Below are 20,408 nucleotides of genomic sequence, written 5' to 3'. Positions count from 1 at the left end.
CCTGGACTCCACAGGGACTAGAAGAGTCCAGAGCCCTGTGACTGGGCCGTGTCAGTGTCCTGGACTCCACAGGGACTAGAAGAGTCCAGAGCCCTGTGACTGGGCCGTGTCAGTGTCCTGGACTCCACAGGGACTAGAAGAGTCCAGAGTCCTGTGACTGGGCTGTGTCAGTGTCCTGGACTCCACAGGGACTAGAAGAGTATAGAGCCTGTGACTGGGCTGTGTCAGTGTCCTGGACTCCACAGGGACTAGAAGAGTCCAGAGCCCTGTGACTGGGCTCTGTCAGTGTACTGGACTCCAGAGGGACTAGAAGAGTCTAGAGCCCTGTGACTGGGCTGTGTCAGTGTCCTGGACTCCACAGGGACTAGAAGAGTCCAGAGCCCTGTGACTGGGCTGTGTCAGTGTACTGGACTCCACAGGGACTAGAAGAGTCTAGAGCCTGTGACTGTGCTGTGTCAGTGTACTGGACTCCACAGGGACTAGAAGAGTCTAGAGCCTGTGACTGGGCTGTGTCAGTGTCCTGGACTCCACAGGGACTGTCAGCTACAGCAGCAGGGGTCCGTGTTGTTTCCTGGTTCCCCATTGCCAGCAGTGAGAGAATTGAGGCTCCAGCTGCAGCCCCAGATGGGTATGACTCCGGATCTTGGGGTAACACGAGCTGCCCTGTAACCTGATCGCTGCGATCGTGTTGCCTCCAGTTGTTTTGGGGCTTTGTGCCCGTCTGCATCTTCAGCTGGCCAGATGCCCTGAATGGATGCAAAAGCCCTGTAATGAGGTCATTAATGCTTTGTTAGAGCTCCTGCTAGAGAATACTCGCTCAGTCTGTTCGCTTAATCATGTTTTCTGTTTTTCTTCTCGCCTCCATGTGCTTCGTACATCTGACGGAAACTGTCAGAAGTGCACTGTTGAGATTGTCCACCTGTTCTGTGCAGGATTAACAGATACCCGGCCCAGCTCTTGTGTGCCTGGAAGCGATGCCTCCTCCTGTGTTGTGGGTGCCTGTGCGCTGCCGGCTGTGGATCTCTGGCTCGGGCTGCGCTGGGCTGTGACTCCAGTGTGCAGCTGTGTGCCGCTCTGCTCCAGCAGGGTGTCAGTCTGCATGTGGTTTATCGCACTGCTGTGGTCTGGCCGTGCCTGCCAGCACGGGGAGTCTCAGCCTGGCCGTCCCGGGTGCCTGGGTGGGTCTGTAATGATGGGCTTGGCCTGCAGTGGACCCGAGCTAAAAATAGCTGGTGTGATTTCAGTTCATACAGATTTCTGACATGTCTCTCGAGTCGACCCTCCCTGTCCACACTTGTGTTCCCCTGCAGTGCACAGGGCCAATGCCTGACTCCAGTCTGCCTTGGTTGCAACGTGTCGGCAGCAGCTTATGCTATAAAGCCTTAAAATGAGCCTGTGTGATTATGGGATGTACAAGGATCACCCCTGAACAGTGCTTGGAACACATTTTGTCTTTCCTGCTAGTGACTGAAGAATAGGCAGAGCAGGGGAGCTCCTGAATGCATTATGTTGTGGAGTAGAGCTGAATGGATACTAGAAGCACAGAGCACTGCCCTGCTCCTGCTGCTGACCGACAGCACAGAGCACTGCCCTGCTCCTGCTGCTGACCGACAGCACAGAGCACTGCCCTGCTCCTGCTGCTGACCGACAGCACAGAGCACTGCCCTGCTCCTGCTGCTGACCGACAGCACAGAGCACTGCCCTGTTCCTGCTGCTGACCGACAGCAGAGAGCACTGCCCTGCTCCTGCTGCTGACCGACAGCACAGAGCACTGCCCTGCTCCTGCTGCTGACCGACAGCAGAGAGCACTGCCCTGCTCCTGCTGCTGACCGACAGCACAGAGCACTGCCCTGCTCCTGCTGCTGACCGACAGCACAGAGCACTGCCCTGCTCCTGCTGCTGACCGACAGCACAGAGCACTGCCCTGCTCCTGCTGCTGACCGACAGCACAGAGCACTGCCCTGCTCCTGCTGCTGACCGACAGCACAGAGCACTGCCCTGCTCCTGCTCGTGACGGATACAGCACAGAGCACTGCCCTGCACCTGCTGCTGACCGACAGCACAGAGCAATGCCCTGCTCCTGCTGCTGACCCACAGCACAGAGCACTGCCCTGTTCCTGCTGCTGACCGACAGCACAGAGCACTGCCCTGCTCCTGCTGCTGACCGACAGCACAGAGCACTGCCCTGCTCCTGCTGCTGACCGACAGCACAGAGCACTGCCCTGCTCCTGCTGCTGACCGACAGCACAGAGCACTGCCCTGTTCCTGCTGCTGACCGACAGCACAGAGCACTGCCCTGCTCCTGCTGCTGACTGACAGCACAGAGCACTGCCCTGCTCCTGCTTCTGACGGATACAGCACAGAGCACTGCCCTGCTCCTGCTGCTGACCGACAGCACAGAGCACTGCCCTGCTCCTGCTGCTGACCGACAGCACAGAGCACTGCCCTGCTCCTGCTGCTGACTGACAGCACAGAGCACTGCCCTGCTCCTGCTTCTGACGGATACAGCACAGAGCACTGCCCTGCTCCTGCTCGTGAAGGATACAGCACAGAGCACTGCCCTGCTCCTGCTCGTGAAGGATACAGCACAGAGCACTGCCCTGCTCCTACTCGTGACAGATACAGGACAGAGTACTCACATCAGTGTGAGTGGGTTATTTGTTATATGCCAGCAGCCATATCACCCTGCAACTCACAACTGGCAGCCCACTGAAGCTCAGCAGGTGTGAGCCTGGTCAGTACCTGGATGGGAGACCTCCTGGGAAAAACTAAGGCTGCTGCTGGAAGAGGTATTAGTGGGGCCAGCAGGGGGCACTCACCCTGAGGTCCATGTGGGTCCTTATGCCCCAGTATAGTGATGGGGACACTATACTGTAAACAGGTGCCGTCCTTCGGATGAGATGTAAAACCGAGGTCCTGACTCTCTGTGGTCATTAAAAATCCCAGGGCGTTTCTCGAAAAGAGTAGGGGTGTAACCCCGGCATCCTGGCCAAATGTCCCATTGGCCCTTACCAATCATGGCCTCCTAATAATCCCCATCTACAAATTGGCTTAATTACTCTCTGCTCTCCTCCCCACTGAGAGCTGGTGTGTGGGGAGTGTACTGGTGCACTATGGCTGCCGTCGCATCATCCAGGTGGGGCTGCACATTGGTGGTGGTGGAGGGGAGACCCCATTAGCTCTAAAGCGCTTTGAGTGGAGTGTCGAGAAAAGCGCTATATAAGTGTAAGCAATTATTATTGTTGTTATTATTATTATTATTATGATGATATGTTAATAGGCTCTTCTGACTCTGAAGTGCACAGCTGACTCTAGTCTCATAAAAAGCTCTGCCTGTGCTGTACCTTCCAGCGAGCAGCCTGAGCTGTAGCAGCAGTGGGACTTGGCGCAGTGTCGCACCGAGCTGCTGAGCAGGCTGCCCTGCGAGGCGAGTATCACCTGTGGTTACATGAGGGAGAGGGAGGAGCGCAGCACAGGTGACTGCGTCTGGTTACCTGGAGCCACGTCGTCAAGGTGACGGCTCTCCACTGCCGATCCGGGATGAGGTCGAGTGGCTGTCAGCTGGGTGGGCGGGGCCCGGGACGTTCCCAGGATACCGGCTCTGCGGGGGCAGTGAGAGTTGAGGGATGAGGTGGGACACTGGGGCCCATCAAGCCCTCAGAACGTACCCAGGAGGGTATTGACTTACCAGCACCCTTTTCAGCGGTGGGGTGGTGTAAGTCGCATATATTATTAAGCAGCGTCGCCTACGCAAACAGACACAGCAGCGTGTGGCAGCGCGGAGCCCGATGCAGACGGACACTGACGTTCAGGCCCAGAGACAGTTCCTGCGTGTTGCAGAGCTGCCCGTGCTGCAGACAAACACGCGTGTACTGTATACACCAGTGGTTCTCAAACCTTTTGGACCAAGTACCACCTCCAAGTCATCTTCTCTCAGGAACTCACACACACGCATGTAATACAAACAGCACTGAGCACCGAGATCATTTGGATCGCACCGCCCTGTAGCGAATTCCCGACGCTTGCTAACACGAGCAGCGCTGCCTGTCAGGTTCAGCAGGTTCAGCAGCAGAGCTAGTGTCGGTGGCCGAGAGGGTTACCACACATCCGGATTATCCCGGCCGTGTCCTCTATTTTGATCCTTATATCTCCGTCCGGGGGGGATTTTCAAATATCCCGAAATGTCCGGGATTTCGGTCCCATTATTTTCACCGTGAAGAATAATGAACAAAAGTTATAAAGACAGTTGGAAAGAGAGAGAATTTCTCAACTTCTCTAGTTGGCTTCTCGCCCTACGCTGTCGTTCGGTTCTGGTCCTGTGCGTGTACGATTGTGTCACGAGAGGGCGAAATCGGGCGCCAGTATCGGTGTCTGTTCCCAGTCTGTGCAGTGCAGGAGCAGTCCCTCGAGAGGCTCCCTGTTTTGTTTCTCGTTTTCCTGCCCTCGAAGCGACAGTGTAAATTCACAGCAGGACTAAAACGGACATTTCCGTGTTTCCGAAGTGGCAGAGAAGAGGGGGAAGCTGAGTGTTTGGTGTGTGCACGCCTGGTACTTCTGTCTCCGTGGCAGATAAAGGTGGACTTGACTTGCAAGCTCATGTCGACTCAAACACAAAAAGGCAACGTAACAGATTCTTTTGCAAAATCTGCCAGCAAAACAGAGGATTCTGTTATTGCAGCAGAGGGGGCTTGTGCATTTCACAGTTAAACATCATCACAGTTACTTTACAGATGAACACAAACCGTGGGATATTTTGAAAACCCTCTCCATCCCGACCCCCTTCCCAGATAAGGCAACAGGAAAGTTTTTCAGGGTGTCAGAAATGGCACCCCTAGTGGCAGATGTGTAATCCTCCTCGTTCTCAGCGGGTGAGCGTGATCTACCGGTGCTGGCGTCAGTACTCTTGGCGTCTGTTCCTTTCAGCCATGACATGATACTTGATTTTTGCGAGGTGTTCATTTTCGGTCGCTTGTTCTGTTGGCGAAGGTGGCGCTCAGCTGCGTTTCTTGAAAGCTCGAGAGGAGTGCGAACACTCAAGTATTAGCGCGCGCTGTCTCAACGTAGTTAAGTACGTAGGCTATGTATTTGACACATAAACTAATTTGATTAACATAGAAAATATAAAAACCTGTCTCAAGCTTTCAGAAACCGATTAAGTGAATCACAGATGGAAAAATGTACATAATTTTTAATTATTTGATTTTTAATTCCCAATTTTTCAGTGCACACAACAAATTTCCAGGGTCATCTGGCGTACCACCTGGGGGTGCTCCGTGTACCACAGGTTGAGAACCACTGGTATACGGTATTCGAGGACTTGGTGTCAGAGAGGCCGGGGCGCGGATTGGTGTGATTATGTAGCTGCAGAGAAGTACCGACATGGTCTTTCTTGTGTTTTGTTCTTTATCTAGAAGTCCTCATTGTTTGTGGTTTTCCCCACTCTGTCAAGATTGAAATCTGATTTACTTATACACAAGAATCAGAATCAGAACTACTGTACCTCCCAACTCAACTGCTTGGCCCCTGGTGGAGAGTGTACTCTGTCAGGGCAGCAAGGAGTGTGTGTGTGTGTGTGCGCGCGTGTGTGCTCTCTGTCAGTGCAGAGAGGAGTGTGTGCGTGTGTGCTCTGTCAAGGCAGCAAGGAGTGTGCGTGTGTGCTCTCTGTCAGTGCAGAGAGGAGTGTGTGTGTGTGAGTGTGTGTGCTCTCTGTCAGTGCAGAGAGGAGTGTGTGTGTGTGTGAGTGTGTGTGATCTCTGTCAGTGCAGAGAGGAGTGTGTGTGTGTGCTCTCTGTCAGAGCAGCGAGGAGTGTGTGTGTGTGCTCTCTGTCAGGGCAGCGAGGAGTGTGTGTGTGTGCTCTCTGTCAGGGCAGCGAGGAGTGTGTGTGTGTGCGCGCTCTGTCAGGGCAGCGAGGAGTGTGTGTGTGCGCTCTGTCAGGGCAGCGAGGAGTGTGTGTGTGCGCGCTCTGTCAGGGCAGCGAGGAGTGTGTGTGTGTGCTCTGTCAGGGCAGCGAGGAGTGTGTGTGTGCGCTCTCAGTGCAGAGAGGAGTGTGTGTGTGTGCTCTCTGTCAGGGCAGCAAAGAGTGTGTGTGTGCGCTCTCTGTCAGTGTAGAGAGGAGTGTGTGTGTGCTCTCTGTCAGGGCAGCGAGGAGTGTGTGTGTGCGCTCTCTGTCAGTGTAGAGAGGAGTGTGTGTGTGTGTGCGCTCTGTCAGGGCAGCGAGGAGTGTGTGTGTGCGCTCTGTCAGGGCAGCGAGGAGTGTGTGTGTGCTCTCTGTCAGGGCAGCGAGGAGTGTGTGTGTGCGCTCTGTCAGGGCAGCGAGGAGTGTGTGTGTGCTCTCTGTCAGTGTAGAGAGGAGTGTGTGTGTGTGCTCTCTGTCAGGGCAGCGAGGAGTGTGTGTGTGCGCTCTCTGTCATTGTAGAGAGGAGTGTGTGTGTGTGTGCTCTCTGTCAGGGCAGCGAGGAGTGTGTGTGTGTGTGCTCTCTGTCAGTGTAGAGAGGAGTGTGTGTGTGTGCGCTCTCTGTCAGGGCAGCGAGGAGTGTGTGTGTGTGCGCTCTCTGTCAGGGCAGCGAGGAGTGTGTGTGTGCGCTCTGTCATGGCAGCGAGGAGTGTGTGTGTGTGCTCTCTGTCAGGGCAGCGAGGAGTGTGTGTGTGCTCTCTGTCAGGGCAGCGAGGAGTGTGTGTGTGCTCTCTGTCAGTGTAGAGAGGAGTGTGTGTGTGTGCGCTCTCTGTCAGTGTAGAGAGGAGTGTGTGTGTGTGCGCTCTCTGTCAGGGCAGCGAGGAGTGTGTGTGTGTGCTCTCTGTCAGGGCAGCGAGGAGTGTGTGTGTGCTCTCTGTCAGGGCAGCGAGGAGTGTGTGTGTGCTCTCTGTCAGGGCAGCGAGGAGTGTGTGTGTGTGCTCTCTGTCAGGGCAGCGAGGAGTGTGTGTGCGCTCTCTGTCAGTGTAGAGAGGAGTGTGTGTGTGTGCGCTCTCTGTCAGTGTAGAGAGGAGTGTGTGTGTGCTCTCTGTCAGGGCAGCGAGGAGTGTGTGTGTGCGCTCTCTGTCAGTGTAGAGAGGAGTGTGTGTGTGTGCTCTCTGTCAGGGCAGCGAGGAGTATGTGTGTGCTCTCTGTCAGGGCAGCGAGGAGTGTGTGTGTGCGCTCTGTCAGTGTAGAGAGGAGTGTGTGTGTGTGTGCTCTCTGTCAGGGCAGCGAGGAGTGTGTGTGTGCGCTCTGTCAGTGTAGAGAGGAGTGTGTGTGTGTGTGCTCTCTGTCAGGGCAGCGAGGAGTGTGTGTGTGCGCTCTCTGTCAGTGTAGAGAGGAGTGTGTGTGTGCGCTCTCTGTCAGTGCAGCGAGGAGTGTGTGTGTGTGCTCTCTGTCAGTGCAGCGAGGAGTGTGTGTGTGTGCGCTCTGTCAGGACGGCGAGGAGTGTGTGAGTGTGTGCTCTCTCTGTCAGGACGGCGAGGAGTGTGAGTGTGTGTGCTCTCTCTGTCAGGGCAGAGAGGAGTGTGTGAGTGTGTGTGTTCTCTCTGTCAGGATGGCGAGGAGTGTGTGAGTGTGTGTGCTCTCTCTGTCAGAGCAGAGAGGAGTGTGTGAGTGTGTGTGTTCTCTCTGTCAGGACGGCGAGGAGTGTGTGAGTGTGTGTGCTCTCTCTGTCAAGATGGTGAGGAGTGTGTGAGTGTGTGTGCTCTCTCTGTCAGGGCAGAGAGGAGTGTGTGAGTGTGTGTGTGCGCTCTGTCAGGACAGCGAGGGGGATGTGAGTGTGTGTGTGTGCGCTCTGTCCTTCCTCAGTCTGCTCTGACAGGTTTATTTGGTTCTTCCTGTGTGCGCAGGCATACAGCACTTCCTGCTGACGTCACAGCGAGCTCGCTGGCACACAGCCAAGGGTGCTGGTGCTCCCTCGAACCCCTGTGGCCGTGCGTCCTTGGTGGCTCTGCGGCAGAGACGGACGCCTCCCTGGTCAGACAGGTTTTGGGAGTGTTTGCTCTCCCGGCTCAGCTTGTACGGCTGTGTCTGGAAGCAACAAGGAACTGTTTGGGGATGAGCTTGTTTATCAGCCCTGGGTCCGAGAGTGAGGGTCCAGGGTCCGGTCTATTCTTGGTTAGGTTGGAACTGGTCTGTCTCAGCACAGCTGGGTCTGGTCCTGGTCGGGCTGGTCCTCGTTGGACTGGACCTGCTCTGCGGCTGGTCCTGGTTGAGCTGGACCTGCTCTGCGGGCCTGTTCTGTCTCAGTACAGCTGGGTCTGGTCCTGATTGGGCTGGACCTGCTCTGCGGCTGGTCCTGGTTGGGCTGGACCTGCTCTGCGGGCCTGTTCTGTCTCAGTACAGCTGGGTCTGGTCCTGATTGGGCTGGACCTGCTCTGCGGGCCTGTTGTCTCAGCACCGCTGGGTCTGGTCTCTGTACCAGAGCATGAGCATGTTGTAGCTCTTGCCGTCGTGTTAGTGGGCCAGGACTAGGGTTCGAGCTAGTGCCAGGATGAGGGAGAGGGGGAAGGCTGCCGCTGGGACAGGGGACAGGGGACAGGGGTCAGGGGTCAGGGGGTCAGGGGACAGGGGACAGGGGACAGGGGACAGGGGACAGGGGACAGGGGTCAGGGCTGGTCCTGGCCCGGGCTGGCAGAGACCTTGGCACTGGGGCTGTCTGGATACCAGTATGGGGGAACCTCTGAGGAAATCTCCCCCCAAGGATGCCTGCCGACAGACGGAGGATGTGGGAGCGAGGTTTTCACCAAACCAGGAGGCGGCTTCTTTTAAATCCGAAGTGCCAGAGCTGTGTGTTCTCGCCCCGTGTGGAGTTTCGTGCGGAGGAGTATAGATCACTGAATGAAAATAGAATGAGGGTCAATGGAAAATCCCCGCAGAGATGGGAATACAGACGAGTGTGTGTGCGTTGTGCCTGCCCGTCCTCTCTCCCGGAGAGACAATAGCCCCATTCATCCTGATTCGCCGCGCTCCAGCCAGTCTCCAGGCCTTTCTCACACTGAGCAAGCCCCCCGCCGCCCCACCCCCTCTCCATCTCCCCCAACTTTATCTCCTGTTGACTTCTCGCCCGAGACAAAGCAGACACAAGCACTTCCAGAATTGTGGAGCACTCACTCGCCCAGAGGCCTGTGAACCATTAACATTGTGCCTGCGTGGATTAATATTGGCTTGCTAAAGATGTAACAATTGTGTTGGGGCTTGTCTCATTATGTCTTGTACTACTTTCTCTTTGTTGTTTTTGTTACACTGTGGCCCTCTAGATATCTGTTAGTGTCTGTGAGCGATGGTGTTTCAAAGCTGTGGCTTTATATCAGTGTGTGTGTGTGTGTGTGTGTGTGCTGCTGTACAGTAGCAGTGTGTGTGTGTGTGTGCTGCTGTACAGTAGCAGTGTGTGTGTGTGTGCGTGCTGCTGTACAGTAGCAGTGTGTGTGTGTGCGTGCTGCTGTACAGTAGCAGTGTGTGTGTGTGTGTGTGCTGCTGTACAGTAGCAGTGTGTGTGTGTGTGTGTGCTGCTGTACAGTAGCAGTGTGTGTGTGTGTGCTGCTGTACAGTAGCAGTGTGTGTGTGTGTGCGTGCTGCTGTACAGTAGCAGTGTGTGTGTGCGTGCTGCTGTACAGTAGCAGTGTGTGTGTGTGTGCTGCTGTACGGTAGCAGTGTGTGTGTGTGTGTGTGTGCTGCTGTACGGTAGCAGTGCGTGTGTGTGTGTGCTGCTGTACAGTAGCAGTGTGTGTGTGTGTGTGTGTGCTGCTGTACAGTAGTAGTGTGTGTGTGTGTGTGTGTGTGTTTGTGTGTGTGTGTGTTTGTGCTGCTGTACAGTAACTGTGTTTGTGTGTGCTGCTGTCCAGTAGCAGTGTGTGTCTCTCTGTCCAGTACACAAGCCCGCCCTTGTGAGATCAGTGCTGTGTGATTCGGGAGAGCCGGGCCGGTCCTGCACACGGACCCCTGACAGACTGCCTCTCCAGCCCTGCAGTGGCGTCTGCTCTCCCCCGTGTGCTCTGAGCGCAGTGGAGTCAGGCGGAGCGCCGGCCCGTGGGGCTGCTGCCTTTGTCAGGGCCCTGGCCTCCCAGATGAAGCACCTGTTCGCACCCGCCATCTCGCGGGCCAGCTCTCCTCCACACACTGGGACAGGGATCCGCCCCCAGCCCCCGGCACTGTGAGGGGCGGCCAGGGCAGCTGGCTCGAGGGCAGCGCCTGCGCGAGGGGAGTGTCGGGGTGTCAGAGTGCAGGCAGGATCCCATGACCATGTGTGTGTGAGAGAATGAGAGTGTATGTGAGAGGATGAGTGTGTGTGTAGCGCTATGAGTGTGTGTGTAGCGCTATGAGCGTATGTGTAGCGCTATGAGCGTATGTGTAGCGCTATGAGCGTATGTGTAGCGCTATGAGTGTGTGTGAGAGGGTGAATGTGTGTGTAGCGCTATGAGTGTGTGAGAGGGTGAGTGTGTGTGTGAGAGAGTGAGCATGTGTGCAGCGCTATGTGTATGTGTTTGAGAGAGTGAGCGTGTGTGCAGCGCTATGTGTATGTGTGTGAGAGAGTGAGCGTGTGTGTAGCGCTGAGTGTGTGTGAGAGAGTGAGCGTGTGTGTAGCGCTATGAGTGTGTGTGTGAGAGAGTGAGCGTGTGTGAGAGAATGAGAGTGTATGTGAGGGGGTGAGTATGTGTGTAGCGCTATGAGTGTGTGTGTGAGAGTGAGCGTGTGTGTGTAGCGCTATGAGTGTGTGAGAGGGTGAGTGTGTGTGTGAGAGAGTGAGCGTGTGTGAGAGAATGAGAGTGTATGTGAGGGGGTGAGGGTGTGTGTAGCGCTATGAGTGTGTGTGTGAGAGTGAGCGTGTGTGTGTAGCGCTATGAGTGTGTGAGAGGGTGAGTGTGTGTGTGAGAGAGTGAGCGTGTGTGCAGCGCTATGTGTATGTGTGTGAGAGTGAGCGTGTGTGTAGCGCTGAGCGTGTGTGAGAGAGTGAGCGTGTGTGAGAGAGTGAGCGTGTGTGTGAGAGAGTGTATGTGAGAGGGTGAGTGTGTGTGTAGCGCTATGAGTGTGTGAGAGAGAGTGAGGGTGTGTGTAGCGCTATGAGTGTGTGTGTGAGAGTGAGCGTGTGTGTGTAGCGCTATGAGTGTGTGAGAGGGTGAGTGTGTGTGTGAGAGAGTGAGCGTGTGTGCAGCGCTATGTGTATGTGTGTGAGAGAGTGAGCGTGTGTGTAGCGCTGAGTGTGTGTGAGAGAGTGAGCGTGTGTGAGAGAGTGAGCATGTGTGTGAGAGAGTGTATGTGAGAGGGTGAGCGTGTGTGTAGCGCTATGAGCGTGTGTGTGAGAGTGAGCGTGTGTGTAGTGCTATGAGTGTGTGTGTGAGAGTGAGCGTGTGTGTAGCGCTATGAGTGTGTGTGTGTATGAGAGAATGGGAGAATGAGTGTGTTTACGAGAGAGTGAGAGTGTGTGTGAGATTCAGTGTGTGTGTACGAGAGAGTGTGAGTGTGTGTTTCAGAACTGTGAGACAGGTGCTGCTCTTGGTGCTTCCCAGACTGTCCCAGCTGCTGGAGACTCTTCTCTTCCTCTCGCTCGGCCTTTTCTGACTTCTCTAAAGTTCTAAAGCAACAACAATTAGACCACATCTATACCATAGAACAGATTACTATTATGTTATTATTATGCTCTCTGTTCTTCAGGCTGTAACAGGTGATCACATACCTGGCTTCTGCTCTGTTGAGTTTCCTCTTCTAGCAGGACCGGGAGCTGTTCTGATTCTGGCAGGTGGGGGAATTCTGGGATCAGGTTTATTTTAGGGAAGAATGTTTGTCTAATTTGTTTGTCACACTGCAGCAGAAAGTGGATCTCTCTCTCTGCGTATCCCCGCTGGCAGTAGGAGCACAGCCTGTCCTCTCCGGACAGCCAGGTCTGCCTGTGTCCAGTTTCTGTGGGCAGGCTGTGGTCACTGAGCCTGTCCTCTCTGGACAGCCAGGTCTGCCTGTGTCCAGTTTCTGTGGCCAGGCTGTGGTCACTGAGCCTGTCCTCTCTGGACAGCCAGGTCTGCCTGTGTCCAGTTTCTGTGGCCAGGCTGTGGTCACTGAGCCTGTCCTCTCTGGACAGCCAGGTCTGCCTGTGTCCAGTTTCTGTGGGCAGGCTGTGGTCACTGAGCCTGTCCTCTCTGGACAGCCAGGTCTGCCTGTGTCCAGTTTCTGTGGCCAGGCTGTGGTCACTGAGCCTGTCCTCTCTGGACAGCCAGGTCTGCCTGTGTCCAGTTTCTGTGGCCAGGCTGTGGTCACTGAGCCTGTCCTCTGGACAATCAGGTCTGTCTGTGTCCAGTTACTATGGCCAGGCTGTGGTTACTGAGCTGTCCTCTATGGACAATCAGGTCTGTCTGTGTCCAGTTTTTGTGGCCAGGCTGTAATTACTGACTCCATACTGGTCCACCACTCACAGCAGATCCCAGTGCTGACCAGGCCTGGTGTGTGTGTGTGTGAGAGAGAGAGGGAGGGCTCCAGCCTTGTCTGAGCCAGTCCACCAGGAGCAGAGGTGTGTGTGTGTGAGAGAGGGCTCCAGCCTCGTCTGAGCCAGTCCACCAGGAGCAGAGGTGTGTGTGTGTGAGAGAGGGCTCCAGCCTCGTCTGAGCCAGTCCACCAGGAGCAGAGGTGTGTGTGTGAGAGGGCTACAGCCTCGTCTGAGCCAGTCCACCAGGAGCAGAGGTGTGTGTGTGTGAGAGAGGGCTCCAGCCTTGTCTGAGCCAGTCCACCAGGAGCAGAGGTGTGTGTGTGTGAGAGAGGGCTCCAGCCTCGTCTGAGCCAGTCCACCAGGAGCAGAGGTGTGTGTGTGTGAGAGAGGGCTCCAGCCTCGTCTGAGCCAGTCCACCAGGAGCAGAGGTGTGTGTGTGTGAGAGAGGGCTCCAGCCTCGTCTGAGCCAGTCCACCAGGAGCAGAGGTGTGTGTGTGTGAGAGAGGGCTCCAGCCTCGTCTGAGCCAGTCCAGCGGGGCTGAGGGTGCTGCTGTCTCTTTAAGAGCGGCGATGAGCGATCAGTCCCCCGGCTGTGGCGTGCTCTGTGGCCTGAGAGAGAGAGGGAGGGAGCGAGCGTGGAGCCCCGAGCGGACGCGTGCCCACGCAGGGACACAGCAGGCATGGATGGGGATCACTGTGAGTGTAGGTACCCCGCCACGACGACGGGCCGACCGGCCGGGGGGGAGAGGGGTCGGCGGGCCAGGTGCTCTCGTTTCCTCCGGCCCGGCTCTCTCTGCTGCTCCGCAAGCCTGTTCCTGCTCCCGGCGCGCGGCAGCAGGAAGTGCTCCGCTGTGCGCTGGCGGTTCCACTTCCGCAGAGGCTCGCAGACGACTCGGGGTCCTCTGCAGACGGGGGGACCGGACCCGGGTCTGGCCTTGGGGGAGCGTCGCTTGGGGGATGGGTGAGGGCAGCGGTGCCCGCTGACCTGCCTCGGCTGCGCTCTGTGCGCAGAGTTCCTCTCCTGCTGTTCGAGGACGGACGTCCCTTCTCTTCTGATCGCCTCACTCGGTGAAGCCCCTCTGCCTGCCCTTCCTCTCTTGCTGCGGCACGCAGAGCAGCGCAGGAGCAGACAAGACACTGATGCTGATACAGCAGACTGACTGACTGACACAGGGGCCTGCCGACTGTGACTGACTGACTGACACGGGCCTGCCGACTGTGACTGACTGACTGACACAGGGGCCTGCCGACTGTGACTGACTGACTGACACGGGCCTGCCGACTGTGACTGACTGACTGACACAGGGGCCTGCCAACTGTGACTGACTGACTCACTGACACAGGGGCCTGCCGACTGTGACTGACTGACTCACTGACACAGGGGCCTGCCGACTGTGACTGACTGACTCACTGACACAGGGGCCTGCCGACTGTGACTGACTGACTCACTGACACAGGGGCCTGCCGACTGTGACTGACTGACTCACTGACACAGGGGCCTGCCGACTGTGACTGACTGACTCACTGACACAGGGGCCTGCCGACTGTGACTGACTGACTGACACGGGCCTGCCGACTGTGACTGACTGACTGACACGGGCCTGCCGACTGTGACTGACTGACTGACACGGGCCTGCTGACTGTGACTGACTGACTGACTGACACAGGGGCCTGCCAACTGTGACTGACTGACTGACACAGGGGCCTGCCGACTGTGACTGACTGACTGACACAGGGGCCTGCCGACTGTGACTGACTGACTGACACAGGGGCCTGCCGACTGTGACTGACTGACTGACACAGGGGCCTGCCGACTGTGACTGACTGACTGACACAGGGGCCTGCCGACTGTGACTGACTGACTGACACAGGGGCCTGCCGACTGTGACTGACTGACTGACACAGGGGCCTGCCGACTGTGACTGACTGACTGACACAGGGGCCTGCCGACTGTGACTGACTGACTGACACAGGGGCCTGCCGACTGTGACTATCTCACTCACTGACACAGGGGCCTGCTGACAAACACAGGCTGGGTTTGAAACAGGGACTGGCTGAGCTGACAAACAGCTTAAGCACATCGGTATGAGACGCAAGCGGTGCTCGAGCTCGGCGCCGTCTCTCGGCCTGCCTGCCTGTGCGCCCGTGCCCGAGTGTCGGATGCCCTGTGCGGCCCGGCGGGCCTTGCGGGCTGAGCTGTGCCTATTGGCCGCTCTGAGATCCCGTTCGCCAGCGGTGATGCATTGGAGCCCATTGATCTTGCGGCCTGTTCCCCGCGTCTCTGCTCCGGCTTCTCGTTCCTGCTCTGAAGCGCGTCGTGTTTCAGCGGCCAGTTCCCTCTTCTCGGTTCCCAGTTTCCCCTCCGGTCCGCGTGCGTCCGGATTGAGGAAGGGGGCGGAGAGCTGGGGCGCTAGCAGACGCGGGCGGCCCGCTCGGACCCTGCAGTGGTGGCCGGGAGGGGGAGGCAGCCATGGGGGCAAGAGAGCAAGAGAGATGCCGCCACACGTCCGTGCGCGTGGAAGCGGCCTCCTGCAGCTTCCGTACGGGCAACAGGAGCGCCCCGGCTGAGCCGAGCCCCCCGCGCACCGGTCTGACGTCTCCCCCCCCACCCCCACCACTGCGTTTTCAGAAGCGCGAGACGAGCGGAGCGTCTCGACCTCTCGCCTCCCGGAGCCAGTGACAGCAGGAAGGAAGCTGTGTGGCTGAGCTTGCAACACGTACCAGCTCAGTCTCTCTCTCTCTCTCTCTCTGCCTGCCGTCCCTCCATCAGCAGTTAGAGAACAGGAAGTCCCCGGGTGGGGCTGGCGCAGATTATTTCTCCGTTTCTCGCGCGGCAGCTCGGGACCTTGTGCTCTTTATTTTGTTCCAAGTTTTTTTTTGTCCTCCCTCCCCTGCACATCCAGTCCGGGTGGGAGTCGCCCAGTGCCGCGTGCCGGAGAGGGAGGGGTGGGGGGAGGCCTGGGAGCGTGGGATTGTGGGATTCCAGCGATGTCCAGCGAGGAGGGCCCAGGGCCCGGGCCGCGCGCGGAGGAGAGCGTGGCCGACGCTCCGGAGATCGAGACCGCGGTAGGGCAGCTCGGCCCCGCGGCCGCCGGCGCTCCAGTGTCCGTTGGCTGACGTCGCGGTTTTCGGTTTCTCGCCGCCGTCCCTCTCCTTCTCTTGCTTGCTCTCTTGTGTCGGCCACTCCCATCTCCCCGCCGGGGCCCCGTGTGTGTGTGTGGCCCCGCGTGGCCCCGGGCCTCAGCCTCCAGGGACGGGGCTGACCTGTGTGTGTGCGATGGGGGAGGGGAGAGGAGGGTGCTGTCAGGACGGCCAGGCGCAGGCTCGGCACCGCGCAGGGATCACTTCCATCCTAATCTGTTTATTTTTCTTTCTGATTCAATTGTCATCGATTTGAAAGGTCAACAGGCTTCAGTTTTCCAGAGAGTTGTCATCCTGAATGTGTCTCATTACTATGTGACTCACTAGTTGTTATATGAACTCATACTTGTTAAACCCAGTGCTAATCTGCTGAGAGCAGGAATAGATAACAGCCTTGCATGTCTCCTCCTGACATCACAGAGCACAGGCAGGACTGGACTGGTGTTACTGTGAGCTGGATTAGTTACTAACTGAGATTATAATCAGACTCACACTGACCGAGCAGTCTGAGACTCTCCAGGGCTGGACTGGACTGACTGTACTATGAGCTGGATTAGTTAATAACGAATTAACCGAGAGAACTCTCCTACTATCAGAGCATTTGGTGACAGGCACGAGGGGATGTAGTCAAATCCCTTCCACACCCCCTACTTCCAATACATGTACAGTTTGGCACAGGGTTCTGTTTCCGCCTGGACTTCGCTGGCTCAGATCTGGGCTATCCTAAGGGTCCTGACACTTAGACAGATCTGCTGAGCGTGCTCTGAGGCAGCCTGTGAGTTTGCAGTGTATTTGCCACCTCTCTGTCTGCCCTCTGTGGTTCATGGAGCGACAGAGGAGCGGCATGCCTCTTCATGCTCACTTAGGAGGATCTGGAATGTTGTGAGAAATATCAGGAAAAACGGATTTCAGTTTTACAGGCATCAGGTTACACAATAGACAAAGGCATTATTGCGGTGTGGTTCTGTACAGTTGCAATAAAATTATGTAAATGAAGGAGGAAACTTTCAGCGCAGAACCAAAGCTGTGCTGCGTGGAGAGAGAGGAGACCAGATCTTCTGTAGACATGGGCGTCTTGCGAGTCACATGACCAGTGACCTCACGCTCACAGAGCTCCTCCTGATGGGCTGAACGCAAGACATGTTTCACAGCACAGAAGTCAGGTTTGCTCTAGGAAACATGGGAAGAGCAGATGGACACGCTGCCTTCTGGGTGTCCCCCAAAGCGGAGGTGTGGAAACAATAACTGGCGAAGTTTTTAGAGTTTCAGAAACGCTGTCCTGTCTGTTCTCGGAGGATGCAGAAGGCAGGGGCTTTCCAATCCAGCCTGGGTCAGAGAGAGTGCAGCGTCCGTCTCTATAAAGAAACAGAATCCTTTACTCTGCAGCAGTCTTGCAGCCCGGTGCTGCTCTCGGAAGGCCTTCGGAGGAAGCAGGAAGTGAGTCAGTCTGCGCTGCAGGCCGAGGGCTGATGGGCCCCTGCAGGGCTTTAGACCAGACTGTCTTCTGTAGTTTGTGTTTGCGCTGTGTCTCTGGGAAGAGTGTTCAGGGGGCACAAGAGTGAACTGTAGACAGTGACGGAGCTCTGTCCCTGTCTTGCTCTTTCTCTGTTTCTGCCTTCCTCCCCCACAAGCCTTTTCTGTTCTGTCCCACAATCCCTCTCTCTGTGGACATGGCTGTCAGCTGCTTCCCTACTTCTTTCCTCCTAGCTCTCTCCCTCTCTCTCATCTCCATCTCTCCATCCTCTCTCCCTCTCTTTACCCCTTTCTCCTCCTTCTCCCTCCCTCTCTTCTCCCTGTCCCTTTGTCTCCTGCATCTTTCCCTGCTTTCTCCCTCTCTCCAACCCTCTCCTCCCTCTCTCTTTCCCTGAGTGACATGTGGACAGAGGTGTGTTGTCAGTTTCGCAGCAGCTGAGCTCAGAGCACAGCACTCTCTTGGCTTCTCCCTCAGTCTCTCACAATACCTCCTCCTCTCCTGCTCTCTTACAGAGTGATCCAGCGGGCCTGTCGGTTCTGGAGCAGCTGGGCCTGGACCAGAATGCGGACTTCTCGGACACCAGCGTGCAGCAGCGCCTGGACGAGGAGCGGGAGCGAATCCGGCGGGAGATCCGGCGGGAGCTGAAGATCAAGGAAGGGGCGGAGAATCTGCGGCGGGCCACCACGGACAAGCGCAACCTGCAGAGCGTGGACACCATGTTGAAGAGCTCCAACCGCCGCCTGGACGAGCTGCACGCACAGCTGCAGGAGCTGGACGCACACATCGTCGTCAAGGGCCCTGACGAGATCAGAGGTAACAGCAGCACTGTGCTGAGACAGAGCTCAGTGACCGGGTGTGCCATCAGAGCTCTGCGACCGAGTGTGCCGTCAGAACTCAGTGTCAGAGCTCTGTGACCGAGTGTGCCATCAGAGCTCAGTGTCAGAGCTCTGTGACCGAGTGTGCCATCAGAGCTCAGTGTCAGAGCTCTGTGACCGAGTGTGCCGTCAGAGCTCAGTGTCAGAGCTCTGTGACCGAGTGTGCCGTCAGAGCTCTGTGACCGAGTGTGCCGTCAGAGCTCTGAGACCGAGTGTGCCGTCAGAGCTCTGAGACCGAGTGTGCCGTCAGAGCTCTGAGACCGAGTGTGCCGTCAGAGCTCACTGTCAGAGCTCCGTGACCGAGTGTGCCATCAGAGCTCAGTGTCAGAGCTCCGTGACCGAGTGTGCCATCAGAGCTCAGTGTCAGAGCTCCGTGACCGTGTGCCGTCAGAGCTCAGTGTCAGAGCTCTGTGACTGATTGTGCCGTCAGAGCTCAGTGTCAGAGCTCTGTGATCGAGTGTGCCGTCGGACCTCAGTGTCAGAGCTCCGTGACCGAGTGTGCCGTCAGAGCTCAGTGTCGGAGCTCCGTGACCGAGTGTGCCGTCGGACCTCAGTGTCAGAGCTCCGTGACCGAGTGTGCCGTCGGACCTCAGTGTCAGAGCTCTGTGACCGAGTGTGCCGTCGGACCTCAGTGTCAGAGCTCCGTGACCGGGTGTGCCGTCAGAGCTCTGTGATCGAGCGTGCCATCAGAGCTCAGTGTCAGAGCTCTGTGACCAAGTGTGCCATCAGAGCTCAGTGTCAGAGCTCTGTGACCGACTGTGCCGTCAGACTTCAGTGTCAGAGCTCCGTGACCGACTGTGCCGTCAGACTTCAGTGTCAGAGCTCCGTGACCGAGTGTGCCGTCAGAGCTCAGTGTCAGAGCTCTGTGACCAAGTGTGCCGTTGGAGCTCTGTGACCGAGTGTGCCGTCAGAGCTCTGTGTCAGAGCTCCGTGACCGAGTGTGCCGTCAGAGCTCAGTGTCAGAGCTCCGTGACCGAGTGTGCCGTCAGAGCTCTGTGACCGAGCGTGTTATCAGAGCTCAGTGTCAGAGCTCCGTGACCAAGTGTGCCGTCAGAACTCAGTGTCAGAGCTCTGTGACCGAGTGTGCCGTCAGAGCTCTGTGACCGAGTGTGCCGTCAGAGCTCTGTGACCGAGTGTGCCGTCAGAGCTCCGTGACCGTGTGCTGTCAGAACTCAGTGTCAGAGCTCCGTGACCGAGTGTGCCGTTAGAGCTCAGTGTCAGAGCTCCGTGACCGAGTGTGCCGTCAGAGCTCAGTGTCAGAGCTCCGTGACCGAGTGTGCCGTCAGAGCTCAGTGTCAGAGCTCTGTGACCAAGTGTGCCGTCAGAGCTCAGTGTCAGAGCTCTGTGACCGAGTGTGCCGTCAGAGCTCTGTGACCGAGTGTGCCGTCAGAGCTCAGTGTCAGAGCTCTGTGACCAAGTGTGCCGTTGGAGCTCTGTGACCGAGTGTGCCGTCAGAGCTCTGTGTCAGAGCTCCGTGACCGAGTGTGCCGTCAGAGCTCTGTGTCAGAGCTCCGTGACCGGGTGTGCCGTCAGAGCTCTGTGACCGAGCGTGCCATCAGAGCTCAGTGTCAGAGCTCCGTGACCAAGTGTGCCGTCAGAACTCAGTGTCAGAGCTCTGTGACCGAGTGTGCCGTCAGAACTCAGTGTCAGAGCTCTGTGACCGAGTGTGCTGTCAGAGCTCAGTGTCAGAGCTCTGTGACCGAGTGTGCCGTCAGAGCTCAGTGTCAGAGCTCTGTGACCAAGTGTGCCGTCAGAGCTCAGTGTCAGAGCTCTGTGACCGAGTGTGCCGTCAGAGCTCAGTGTCAGAGCTCTGTGACCAAGTGTGCCGTTGGAGCTCTGTGACCAAGTGTGCCGTTGGAGCTCTGTGACCGAGTGTGCCGTCAGAGCTCTGTGTCAGAGCTCCGTGACCGAGTGTGCCGTCAGAGCTCAGTGTCAGAGCTCTGTGACCGAGTGTGCCGTCGGAGCTCTGTGACCGAGTGTGCCGTCAGAGCTCAGTGTCAGAGCTCTGTGACCGAGTGTGCCGTCAGAGCTCTGTGACCGAGTGTGCCGTCAGAGCTCAGTGTCAGAGCTCTGTGACCAAGTGTGCCGTTGGAGCTCTGTGACCGAGTGTGCCGTCAGAGCTCTGTGTCAGAGCTCCGTGACCGAGTGTGCCGTCAGAGCTCTGTGTCAGAGCTCCGTGACCGGGTGTGCCGTCAGAGCTCTGTGACCGAGCGTGCCATCAGAGCTCAGTGTCAGAGCTCCGTGACCAAGTGTGCCGTCAGAACTCAGTGTCAGAGCTCTGTGACCGAGTGTGCCGTCAGAACTCAGTGTCAGAGCTCTGTGACCGAGTGTGCTGTCAGAGCTCAGTGTCAGAGCTCTGTGACCGAGTGTGCCGTCAGAGCTCAGTGTCAGAGCTCTGTGACCAAGTGTGCCGTCAGAGCTCAGTGTCAGAGCTCTGTGACCGAGTGTGCCGTCAGAGCTCAGTGTCAGAGCTCTGTGACCAAGTGTGCCGTTGGAGCTCTGTGACCAAGTGTGCCGTTGGAGCTCTGTGACCGAGTGTGCCGTCAGAG

The 20,408-nt window shown here is 57.0% G+C and overlaps 1 protein-coding gene across 9 annotated transcripts in view; it reads left to right on the top strand.

The window, feature by feature from the left end:
- The window catches only part of LOC148649989 (serine/threonine-protein kinase N1-like), a 54,560-nt gene that overhangs the window by 5,003 nt on the left and 29,149 nt on the right, over positions 1 to 20,408 (top strand). For 4 of the 9 annotated variants that reach the window (XR_015925993.1, XR_015925991.1, XR_015925992.1 and 1 more), the window contains exons 1-2: positions 16,339 to 16,947; positions 17,497 to 17,797. Coding sequence is in view for 6 of the 9 variants with exons in the window: in XM_088603274.1 (XP_088459400.1) it covers positions 16,807 to 16,947; positions 17,497 to 17,797 (442 nt within the window). In the remaining 3 variants the exon portion in view is untranslated. Of the gene's footprint in view, positions 1 to 12,932; positions 13,072 to 14,998; positions 15,436 to 16,332; positions 16,948 to 17,496; positions 17,798 to 20,408 lie in introns of those variants that run through there. The other 5 variants (XM_088603277.1, XM_088603276.1, XM_088603278.1 and 2 more) reach the window with 5 other exon arrangements.

The sequence above is a fragment of the Lepisosteus platostomus genome, chromosome 13 (genome assembly GCF_059453375.1).
Source record: "Lepisosteus platostomus isolate fLepPlt1 chromosome 13, fLepPlt1.hap1, whole genome shotgun sequence".
Lineage (NCBI taxonomy): Eukaryota > Metazoa > Chordata > Actinopteri > Semionotiformes > Lepisosteidae > Lepisosteus > Lepisosteus platostomus.
Note: the sequence above shows the minus strand (reverse complement) of the source record. Positions and strands in the feature narration are given on the sequence as shown.